The 12,256-nt window shown below is 45.1% G+C and overlaps 1 protein-coding gene across 1 annotated transcript; it reads left to right on the forward strand.

The window, feature by feature from the left end:
- The first annotated feature begins 1,026 nt into the window (after positions 1 to 1,026).
- On the forward strand, positions 1,027 to 11,841 carry CTDSP1 (CTD small phosphatase 1). Its single transcript, XM_053470924.1, has 7 exons — positions 1,027 to 1,283; positions 8,137 to 8,282; positions 9,337 to 9,438; positions 9,799 to 9,855; positions 10,555 to 10,647; positions 10,850 to 11,035; positions 11,701 to 11,841. Exons 1-7 carry the CDS (start codon positions 1,217 to 1,219, stop codon positions 11,827 to 11,829), a joined length of 780 nt encoding a protein of 259 aa, XP_053326899.1. The 5' UTR covers positions 1,027 to 1,216; the 3' UTR covers positions 11,830 to 11,841.
- The last annotated feature ends 415 nt before the right edge of the window (positions 11,842 to 12,256 follow it).

Genomic DNA, 12,256 nt, shown 5'->3' on the forward strand with positions numbered 1-12,256 from the left:
GTTTTTAGCCAGGTTTGCTGCGATTCCTGCAAGTGTAAAAATCAGATTGTTGATGTTGGGACATACATGACTTTTCCTGAAACGCCATCCGTGGAAAGGTTATTTTATTTCTGTGGGGCATTCCACGGGGCGGAATAATTTTTACAGGGCTTTTGCCACAATGGCGGGCATCTGTAATCTGTATTATAACCGAATTATCAAGGTTTTTTTTTGCACTGGGCTGTGCAGGCAGTGAAATAGTTAATGCAAAATGCTTTTATGAAACCCCCCAAAGAAGAAGAATAATGTGGTTTATTTACCCCGTTTAATTTATAAAGGAAAGGAGGAGGAAAGAAGGGCATCAGGGGAGGAAAGAGTGGTATGGGAGGAAAGAGGGGTATCAGGGAGGAAAGAGGGGTATCAGGGAGGAAAGAGGGACAACAGCGGAGGAAAGAGGTGCACAGAGAAGGAATGTTTCTCCAAAATATGAACAGTTTTGGGGTACTCCAGTGTGATGCTCCTGCGTCAAAAAACTGCTCTCAAACCATTAATATGACTCATCTATAATGTGATTTAATTAAACTGAATGTTGTCCAATTCTAATCATTTTGAAATCAATATTCGCCGCAATAGAATTTATGTGATTGGCTCTGAAACGGTTAATGTTTGACTTTTCTCAGAATCAACCTATTGCACCATATTTTACAGCTAAATTGGCTTAATGATTGCCCTGCTTACTCTTGCCTATAACTCCGCCCATTTTTTTCCAATTCCTACACTTTTTTTCTTTTTTTATATTCTCCACATTATCATTTCTGATAAATTGAATGAGAATGCATATTGATGGATCCTGGCACTGAATGTGTTAAGCGTTGAGCCCTAACAGCCGTGTGTGTGAGAGAGGGGAGTGAGCGGCCCCTAGAGGGAGCGGGAGGTATCGCCGCTTTAATGGGGCTCCTTGAAACCGCCCCTGGGTTCCATGTTTGTATCAGAGATTGTGAGCAGAGGAACTCCATGTTGTAACAAAGTTTCCAGCAATCTCCCCTTTTTTTTCTTTTTTTGTTTTCCCCTCTTTTCCCTCCTGTCGTTTTTTTCTCTGCCCCCCATCGGTCTCCCATGCCCTCCATCCTCTCCCCTTCTCCCTTTTTTTTCCTTATTTGTTCATCTCACCCCAAAGCCAGAGGGAGGAAGAAGTGAAAGTGCTGGCAGGAGGAGATTCGAGCTCTGGGGAGGTGTGATGGACAATCCGTCCATATTCACCCAGGTCAGCCGAGAAGATGTGAACTCTCCCTTGCAAGAGAAAGGTGAGGGGGCAACATGGGGTGGACTCCCAGCCCCCCAAGTCTTGGGCACACAGTCTGCACATGGCAAGTGACATGTTCATGTCATGTTATCCTCAGATTTGCATGCAAACACCCCCCACCCCCCTCCCTGCATGGTGTGTTTAAGGGATCAGGCGGATTACTGGGATCAGGCAGATTACTGGGATCATTTGTTGGATTTCCAGCTGCTGGGGCATTGCAATTTGCCCTGCGAACCCCTGATCCTTAATGCCCCTAACCGGGATCTGAAACCATACATTGCCTTCCACGCTATATTGTGGCTGGTTTAATGACGCCTCCCGGCAGCGAAAGGGTTAATATGGTAAAGGTGATCAGGGGGCTAGTAAAGTGGCAACTGACAGATTTCTTATGGAGCCTGTAAGAAGGGGGCGGGGCACATTAGAAATATGTCACAGTACCCCCCCCCATGTGGTTATAGAGGCTCATTCTTTACCCCCCCGGGGCCCCATCTTACTGCCTCCCTGCTTAAATGCCTTCACACTCGGCTCTGGGGTGTGAAGGGTTAAAGTGTGTGATATTTTATACAGTAGTTGGCAGCAATCTGGTTACCGTTTTAAATGACAGTCCGGGATAGGAACACTTCTGGCATGTAAAGGGTTAAGTTTATAACTTCTCTTTTTTCCCATTTTTATCTTGTAATTATAATGTTATTTGGGAGGAACCGGTGATTATTTTTGTTATTGCTGCAGAATACAATTTATTAAAATGTTACAGCGTTCTGTTTGTTATTGTTATCATTGTTGTTGTTATTGTTGTTATTGTTGTTGTTATTGTCATTATTATTGTTGTTGTTACTGGAGTTCCTGGAAGTGTCGGAATTATATCTGCTCCTTAAGGTGGACATTTTTTAACCCTTTGAGCAGCAGAAGGTATGATGTCTTTATTTAGTGGCGCTGCTCTACTCAGACAAAACATCAAGGAAGCATTACGTTACTGAGATGGTGGTAGATAAGTGGAACAGCCTCCCAAAAGAAGTGGTAGAGGGGATTTAAACAACGATTGATTAAGGTTTGAGTCTTTACAGCAGGAAAAACAGGCGACTAGACGGGGGCCGAATGGGGCCGATCTGTTCGTTGTAATTGTCCTCTCTAGTGTGCTAAGCAAATAACCCTTCACACACCTGTCATTTTATTGTTTCCCATGAAAGACATAAAAACAACACATAACATTTTCACAAGGATTCTCTTGTTTCCATGGCAGCCACCTATCCGTGCCGGCTTTTGTGTCACCTGTCAATTAATGGTTCCCAGCAGAAATCATGTCCTGTCCCTGTGTACCGGGAACGGTTACTCTAACGCGGCATTTGGTCTTGAAAGTATTTTGTTCTTTGTTGTTGTTTTTTTTTTTTTTACTGCTCCGTATTTCTAGATTTATATGAAGTCGGAAAGTACTGAGCCGCGGTAGGGGGAGGAAAATTCTGGAACTCCCTGCTGTTATTCGTTGATTTATATAGCGCCATCATACTCAGCAGCGCTGTACAAACGGGTAAACAGGAGAGTGTAAGCTCCTTTGAGCCGGGCCCTCCTCACTTGTTATTTCTGTAAGCCATATAGTTATGTTATATACTATTTGCTATGTCCTGTCTACCCATTGTACAGCGCTACGGAATTTGTTGGCACTATATAAAGCAATTACCGTAATAATCATTTAAAAAGTAGTGCTTCTCATAACAATTTGGACAGAAACAAAAGGCGAGGAGAGTCTTGTTCAAAGGAACTTACAATCTAGAAGGTTGATCTCTGTAATGTTTAGGTTGGGGGTCCCGTCGATGTCGCAGCGTAAGCAGCATTCGCTAAACCCCCAAATGTTTTGCTGCCTCGTGTTGGTATCCCTGGCTGAACTGAGATCGTTGGAAAGAGTTAGGAAGGTGTGATAGAAACGCACCTCGTTTCTGCAATGGAAAGACCTTTTAAGGGTTAAAACCCCATTTTAATGGATCCTGTTCTGGATCAAGCGATCCCATTTCTGATTCCAGCTGATCTGCCGTTGTTTTAACCCTTTCTTGCTAATTTGACAGTTGCCACACTGATCAGCCCTAATTTAACCCTAAACATGTGGTATCCGGTAAATTAGAATTAATGTTTTTGCTGCCTCGGCATATTGTGATGTTTTCAGGGTTTTTCAGACCTGTCACGTTTCCCTGTTGTTCTGGATGTCACTTTGTTGCCAACAGCTGCTGGTCAACTAGTAGTGACCCCTACTCTGGGCATAAGCCAGGTTGTTTTTACTGAGAGAGTAGTAGATTAGAACAGCCTCCCAGCAGAGGTGGTAGAGGGTAATACAGTGCGGGGATTAAACATGCATGGGATAGACATACGGCTCCTGAATCTAAGACGAGACCAACGACTGATTAAGGTTTGAGTCTTTACAGCAGGAGAAACGGCCGACTGGACGGGGCAGATTCTGTAGGTATTAATGCAGGGTAGTGATACAAACTGTGATTAGACAACAACTCCCACAATCCTTAGCAGGTACTTCGTTAAGGGTCTGTGTCTGTAGTATTTATTCCTTGAGTGTTGGTGCGCTGGCCGTACATTTGACCGTTTTATAGATTTCTAAACTATGGATCATAATAAGTATTTATTGTAGTTTTGAAATAGTGATGATGGTGTGAAGCGAAGTCACATGTTTACTAAAGGAGTGGGAAATGCATAGAGAAGCCTCCCGATAGAGGTGGTTTGCTGAAACAGTGTTGGAATTCATGGCCACTATCCGGGTATTTTCCTATCTGTGTTGGGTTATGCATATAGTGCAATTCTGGGGTAAAGTTGTAAATATGGAGCAGTCGCCATGGAGACCTGGTGATCATGATGAGAGGCAAAGTCCAACAGCAACCCCCCCCAAATGTAAATAAAATCAGATGATTACAAATTATTGCACTTTTGGTGACCGTGAGGGCCAGCGAGGGCCTAACCCAGATCACGGTTTATATGTATAGCTCCGTTTCCTATTCCGGAGCTCGGGGGCTAGTGGGCCATCGAGTCAGAGGCTGCGCAGAGCGTTTCGCATTGTAATACTCTGCAGCGCACGGCGAGTCTTGGGGGCGCTTCATCGTGCGGCCTCCCCGATGGACGATGCAGAGCGGTTTCTAAGTACTTTCTTTATGGGTTCTTTGGCTGTGAGAAAGAGCACCACCTGTCTTTAGGAGAAGCTGCAGCTCCCCCTCAATGGTCGGATTTTCACACCAGTTTGGCTGCTTAAATCAGCCAATCAGGTGCAGGAAAGCGCTGCATTTGAAACCAGTGGGAGTGCTTTCTGCGCATGCAGGCGGGTGGTCTCCTTAGACCCCCTGGAACTTCCACGCAGCGGTGAGTATTGTGCGCATGCGCGCTGGCCAGCAGGAATTGTGTTCAGCTGAATGCGTCTCCTGTAAGCTGTTAGGGGTGCAAGCAAAATGCGTCGGTGGGGATGCTGATGAAACCCTCCATGCATTTGAGAGGAGAGGGGGTTAAAACATTCAAGGGGTGCTCAGCTATCATATTTAATAAAGTGTCCCTTTATTGCACCAACATTCCGCTTTCCAGTAGAGCAGAGTCTTCTGCCGCGCATGTCTTCTGCCTGCCCCGGGTGCCCTTACATCTCGCTGTAGCTGCCGCTCCTTAGTTATGAAGCCGCGGGATGTCAGTAAACGCCTCGTTAGAGCTGCAAAGCCGCAGAATCTCCTCCCGCAGCTGTTTGCTCCGTAAACGTGTCAACGTCGCATGTCCTGTTAGTTTATCGCATTTTATTAGGTTTTACAACCCCTAGCGAAGGCCACCGACTGCTCTCTGCGCTGCTCCGTGTTTTTGTCACAGAATGCGCTGTACAATAAAGCTTTGTCAAGAAAATGCTACACTGTTTCCCATTCAGCGCTGTTTACAAACAAATCTGTTACTTTGTAACGTTTGACGTTCGGCTGCCGGGAAATCGAAGCTTTTGCGGAAATATGTGGGGTATATAATTTGTTTTTTTATACAAAAGTAATTAATAATTCGTTTTAAGTGACGTCCCCTACTTGTCTCCCCGGTAACCGAGCGCTTGGCCTGTGAGGTAAAACTACACCTGATTCTCACTTAGACAGAAGTCCGGGGGGGGGCAATTTGAAAAGGAATGTTAGGCGCAAAAATGGGGGGGGGGACACAAATGCGCAAGCAATTTTGTAACCAGCCCAGCAAAAAAAAAAAGCCATAAACAGTATATTTTATGTTTTAAGCTCTTGGGGGGGGGGGTCTTGTACAGTGGTGTCACTAGGAGGGGTGATCCCGTTTTGGAACTGTCTTTATACATTTACCCCATTTATTTGCCCCCCGGGCAGATGTATCTGATGTCACCATTACAGCTGTAGCATAACGGTGTAAATTGATTCGTTAAAATACCTTTAGCTTGTGTTTTTTTGTTTTAGTATTTATGTAATTATTCTGCAAATGTTTTAATTTTTAAAAGTTTCCCAATCCGAAGCTGAGATCTGTGGCCGAGCCGGCGTTATCTCATCCGTTTCTTCTCTCCCTACCCACACCTTTAAAACGGGGCCTGAACCACTAAACAGCAATCGGCAACTTAACAATAGAGCAGCGATAGGGTTAAGGGCACCGATGCAAATATGAGGGTCCCAATACCTGTAAGTGGGGAACGGCAAATAAACAAGCTGGGTGTCTCACTGGCCCCCGAAAGAGAACAGATTTGGCTTTACTGCAGATGGAAATTCCCGATTGGTCGCTGACCGCTTGCGCTCGTCTGTGAGATCAGAAATGTTTAGCAGTAGGTTTAAGCCTTTTTGGGCAATGACGGGGTTAAAGTCAGGCATCTGTTGCCCCGACGTAGATAACTGCCCTGTGATTCCAGAGACATAAGCAATTGTTCTAAGCCAGAGAGAGGATCTGTTTAATATTCCGGAGCCCTTCCTCGGGGTCATATCCCCTTCTCTGTGTGTATTCTGGCAGAGCTGCGGGGAACGGATATCGGCTCCAGAACAAGGGGCTCAGCTAGTTCCCGTTCCTGTCCCAGCTGCACGGCATCATGGGGGCCGTAGCTACAGAGAGGGCAATAAATGGGGCAAAAGGAGAGCTGGTTGGGGCAAATGGCGAGGGATGATGCTGAAATATTCTCATATTTGATGTTTTTTTGTTCCAGGTCGCTATTCTGTAGAAACTTGGTCTGGAGTTTGTTAATATGTTTCTTGACATTTAATCAGTCGTTGGTCTCGTCTTAGATTCAGGAGCCGTATGTCTATCCCATGCAGGTTTAATACCCTCACTGTACTACCCTCTACCCCTTCCGCTGCGAGGCTGTTCCACTTATCTACCACCCTCTCAGTAAAGTAAAACTTCCTTCCATTCCATCTAAGCCTCTGAGCTTCTAGTTCTGCTCAGTAAAATGTGAAATGTATAAGTGTCCATATAAAAGCGGTCAGTGTGGTCACCCTAGCCTTGTGCCTCATTAGTCTCCGCAGATGTTGCTGTACTGGCCCCCTGGCAGTGAATGGGTTACGGGAGTAACTAATGTTGCAACAGCATTCTTGGGAGGGGAGGGTTTGTTGTGAAGTTTCTGCTCGAGTGCCCCTGGACTGAGGTTGAACTCTGGGACCTTAAAGGGACTCAACCCCACCCAAAATTCCAGCAACCATATCGCATTTTCTCTCCTGCGCACGCATGCACCCTGAATGCATTTTCACCTAATCCTCTGTTATTGCAGAAGTTGCAATTCTTTTGTTGCCTTCCTTACAGATTTGATGTTTATCGCGCATGCTCGGTTTTTATAACACTCTGTAGTAGCCCTAATCCAGGAAAATTCCCCCGAGACTCCTAGCTCACCGAGCGCCTCACCTGCCACCGTCCTCCGCTTTAAACTGCTGCTCAGATCTACCTCCGTGGCTTCGCTGCTGCAGAGGATTTGGGTAGAAGTCTGGCGATTGCTGCATAGACGCTGCGGTAGTTTGAGACGAGCCATAGAGTAGTATAGTGCATCACTGAGTGTCGGTGTGTCACAGGAGTGATGGGAGTGATAAAGGGCCATTGGAACACAGGAGTGATGGGAGTGATAAAGGGCCATTGGAACACAGGAGTGATGGGAGTGATAAAGGGCCATTGGAACACAGGAGTGATGGGAGTGATAAAGGGCCTATGAAGATATTCCATTTGTAGCTAGGTTGGTAATTAATGTTCGGAATGGATGGGTTGGTGTTGCCGGGGGGGGGGCATCGCTGGCATGTAGATGGGGAGATAATTGATTCCGAACGTTGCTCGTCAGTTTGTAGAATTGTTTGGCATCTGGCTGTCGGCTTGAGAGCGATCTGGGAGCAGCAAAGCGCGCGGCTGATTAAAATAAAGCTTGTTAACAGAGTAAGGATTACGGTGCAGCGATCCTGTATAATCTCTAAAGAATACGGTAATCCCACCGAGGGCCCCGGGGATCACGGAGACGCGTGTTTTGGTTTCATGTTTTCAGTTAAAAGGAAAATTGCTCTTTGCTCAGACTCCCATCTCTGCCTGTACTCCCCTCACTGCCTGTACTCCCCTCACTGCCTGTACTCCCCTCACTGCCTGTACTCCCATCACTGCCTGTACTCCCCTCACTGCTAGTACTCCCATCACTTCTATTACCGCACGTAAATATTTCGGGTTTAATTTCATTTTTGTGTCACATCTCGTAAAAACGACTCCCCCCCCCTTCATCGGGTCTTTGATAATACGCCATGTAGGTTATTTGCCACCGTTATTTCACCGTGAAGATAAACGAGGCCGGAACGCATAGAACGGCTACTCTTAGGAATATATACATTAATATATAGCGGACCGGGCGCGTTAAACGAAGCCGTCTCCTCTCGCCCTCCCTGCAGGTGCTCAGAACTCCTCTAGCAAGAAACCCAGGAGCCGCAGCATCTTCCACTCGCTCTTCTGCTGCCTGTGTCACGAAGATGCCGAGCCGCTACCGGTCAACAATAACGCCCCCCTCGTGGCGGAGGAGAACGGCTCGCTCCCAAAGGTAGGCGGACTGTCGCCGTCATTCTTAAAGGACCCCCCGTGTCCGACACGTCCCAGGACGATGGACGATGCCCTCGTATAACACGGGCTGCAGAAAGGTGTATCGTTTGTGTCGTCTTTGACCAATAAAGAGATTTTTTTACATTTATTACACTTTAATTCTATTTTTTTTTAATTATTTCTTTTTTGGCTTTTGTCCTCAAATGCTAACTCTCCTGATATAAAACAGGAATTGAAACATTTGCTAGCGTCGGTGACGCTGTAGTCTGTATTATTATATGATTACCCTTTATTTACTAAGCTCCAGGCTGTTCCACCATGCAGACCTACCCCTTGTGACTTGTAGCACTGATGCTTTTTCCACCCCATCCCCCATTGTTATGCCACAATGTTTACAGCACAAACAAACAAACAAAATATCACAATCATTTTTCTTCTTTAACCTGCAGGCTTCTGGATATCGAGATAAAAAAAAAAACTATTTTATTTTGGCTGCGGCGTGAGTTCTTCTGACACTTTGCGGAAGGCCCCCCCCCAAAAAAAAAAATATAATATTTTTTACTTTATTATTCATTGGACTCATTCTAGGAAATGACTGCATTTTTGTTTAAATTTAATGTTTAACCCTTTCAGAGACCAGCGTGGGAAATGATGTGTTGATAGATTCCGTAGCATAGAAGTTTTCCTTTATTATCTGAAGAGTTTGCGGCTCAGTAAATGGGGTAAAATTGTATTAAAATCCCAGTCTGAGAGGTGATTAACTTTGCCACTCACCGGGGTATTTGGCTGTAAATAAGCAAATAATTGGTTTAAGAGATTATCCGGGATGATGTGGATCTGCTGCCCCCTTGTGGTGATTGCGTGTACTGCACCAGCTGCTCGTCACTGATACAGTAACATGGATTTAAAAAACTCTATTTTATAATCTGAATCATTGTGATTACACTAAATGCTTCCATTGTCTCAGCGCCCCACTTAAATACGAAGGCTGTATCCCATTCCCGGCCTTTTTATATTTATATAAATAAATCGGCCTCTCGTTCTTTGCTCCTCAGGCGTCTGTTAAGTATCTTCTCTCGGAGGTGAAACCGCGGGACGCGGGGAAGATCTGTGTGGTCATCGACTTGGATGAAACTTTAGTACATAGCTCGTTCAAGGTGGGTTATGCTTGTGTGCTGTTGCCAGGCAACCTGAAAGCTGAATATGATGGGAGGGGGGCAAGTAGGGCTGGAATTAAAATCACTGATCTAATTTCCATAGAAAACGAGGACCCAGCATATTTTTATTTTGCATTTTACACACATTATGGTACTTTCCAATTATTCCTATTTTGGGCCCCAAACCCCTGGCGCCCCTCTCTTGTCCCCCCTCGACACCCCTCTCTCTTGTTCCCCCCCCGAAGCCCCTCTCTAGGAGGTATGAGGGTATCACAGGGTTCTATGAAAATGAAACCAAGTGACGGCTTAATATTTGATTTTTCGCTCATCGTTTGTATCGCGTCTACTTTATTTTTGCAGCCGGTTAACAACGCCGACTTCATCATTCCTGTAGAGATCGAGGGAACTGTTCATCAGGTATTTTTTTTCCTCTCCTCCTGGTTTAGGGTTTTTGGGGTAGTTTCTCTGTCCCCCCCCCTTTAATAAAATGTTTTTTTCCCGAATTATTATAATTCATTTATTTAATATTCTCGCCGGAAAACCGGGATCTCGACGACGTCCCGGCTGGTCGGCCGCTGGGTTCAAGTAATCCAGGATAGGCTGTGCTGTCTGATTTCAGCCTATTCTCGATTACTTGGATCCAGAGGCGGCCACGAGCGGCACGAAAACCCAACCATATAAGGTAAAAAAATAAATAATAATAATAAAAAAAAAAGTTAAAAGAATATAAAACTTATCATTATTAATTTGTATTAGTAGCATGTAACCCACACTGTGTGTGTGTGTGTGTGTGTGTGTGTGTGTGTGTGTGTGTGTGTGTGTGTGTGTGTGTGTGTGTGTGTGTATATATATATAATTTTTTTTTTTTTTTTTTTTTTTTTAATAATGTTTTAGGTCCAGGAGTCCATCACAAAGTTTGACGTACGGCACCTAATGTCATATTGTGGTCTGGCTCATTATAGAAAGGCTTGGTTAAAACAAAATTCTGCTACATTTTTATTTTGATTCAGAAACTTTACAATTATTGTCAGGATTATTTTAAGTAACCGATGCCGTAGTCTATAGGAATGCTGTATTCGGACGTTTACCTGACCGTCTTCCCCCTACCTGCCCCAGGTGTATGTGTTAAAGAGACCCCACGTGGATGAGTTCCTCAGGCGGATGGGAGAGATGTTCGAGTGCGTGCTGTTCACGGCCAGCCTCGCCAAGGTTAGTCCTGAAACTCCTTTACTGGATCAGCCTTGGAAGCCGTAGTAGGTTTATTTAGCAGCCTGGGAGAATATCGTAACCCAGACCACAACGGTGCTAAAAAAACATGAAAACGGGCAAAACTGTATTTAACCATTAATATATCCCCTGGTGATTATTTCCTGCTCCTTGTGGTTAACCTGCCCCCCCTCTCCTGTTATAGTACGCGGACCCCGTGGCTGACCTCTTGGATAAATGGGGAGCCTTCAGGGCGCGACTTTTCCGAGAGTCCTGCGCCTTCCATCGGGGGAACTACGTGAAGGACCTGAGCCGGCTGGGGCGAGACCTCAACAAACTCATAATCATCGACAATTCCCCGGCGTCCTACATCTTCCACCCGGACAACGCCGTACGAAATATATTCTATATATTATAATAACCATTTACTGATTCGTATAGCGCCATCCTATTCCGCGGCGCTGTACAATGGGATATCACACAACATCAATCTATTATATAAATACTAAGGATATCGGGCCAATCGTGTAATATTTATGGTTTTAGATTAGAATATATTTATTTATTTTAGTAATATAATCCTGCCCTCTCTGGGTTCGCTTTTTTTTTTTTTTTTTTTTTTTTAGTTAAGTTTTAAAGTGCAAAAAATAAAAATCTGTGTTTTTATACTTTTTCCCGAACCATGTTCCCATTCGTACACTGCGTGGGACGATCCGTACATAGTTTGGTGATATTCCAGGCAGGTTTAGCAACAAAGTAACAACTGTAACATTTTCCTGCCAAACTGCTCTTTTTATGTTTGTTTTTCTTGTTGTTTAAATGCGTTCGCCGTCACTTTAAACCAGAGCTACTTATGTCCAACCCCCGAGGAGCACAAAGGGCAGGAACGCTCTGTATCTCTGCCCCAAAAAAAGATAATTTCATGAATTTTTAAATAAGTTGCCTATTAATAAAAATAATAATAATAATTTGTGGCCCATATACAGCCCTCGAGGACCGGAGCTGTGCAGCTATGTATTAATTTTTTTTTTTATGTTGCTTCCTTCTTGTTCTCAGGTGCCGGTGGCTTCGTGGTTTGACGACATGACGGACACCGAGCTCCTAGACCTTCTCCCCTTCTTCGAGAGACTCAGTCGCGCCGACGACGTGTACAGCGTTCTAAAGCAGCGCAGGACCGCCAGCTAATGATTGGAGGGGGGGGTGGCGGCGGGGGCTCGTGCGTACCTGTAGGCAGGTGTGCGCACGTGGAAGGGCCGGAGGGTGGCCCCAACCTACACCATCTGCTGAGAATAGATAAAGGCTCTCCTGTGCCTTCCCGTTTTCTATTTAATGCTGCAACCCTTTTGCAAGAGCAATATAAAGCCTTAGTACGCTGAACGCGCGGAAGGCAATGATGTCTGACTACCACTCCCATCAACCGCAGCCCCACTCTGGCTGACTGCGCTTGAAGGGAATCGTAGTCCCAACATTAAGGAAAGAGATGCGGGTTTGCGGTCCCTGATTTTTGGGGTCTGTTGTGGAAATTTGCTATAAAAAAAACAAATCATATGTGTATTTAAAAAAAATCTATATTTTTTAGAATTCGGTTTGCGTTGGTGACGGTAACCGGGGA

Source organism: Spea bombifrons, chromosome 7 (assembly GCF_027358695.1).
Source record: "Spea bombifrons isolate aSpeBom1 chromosome 7, aSpeBom1.2.pri, whole genome shotgun sequence".
Lineage (NCBI taxonomy): Eukaryota > Metazoa > Chordata > Amphibia > Anura > Pelobatidae > Spea > Spea bombifrons.

Bases quoted from the DNA above. Each gene is read 5' to 3' on its own strand.
- CTDSP1 (XM_053470924.1), top strand. From the start codon at position 1,217: ATGGACAATCCGTCCATATTCACCCAGGTCAGCCGAGAAGATGTGAAC. The intron at 9,856-10,554 runs GTATTTTTTTTC...TACCTGCCCCAG, and splicing joins TCGAGGGAACTGTTCATCAG to GTGTATGTGTTAAAGAGACC. The intron at 11,036-11,700 runs GTACGAAATATA...TCTTGTTCTCAG, and splicing joins TCTTCCACCCGGACAACGCC to GTGCCGGTGGCTTCGTGGTT.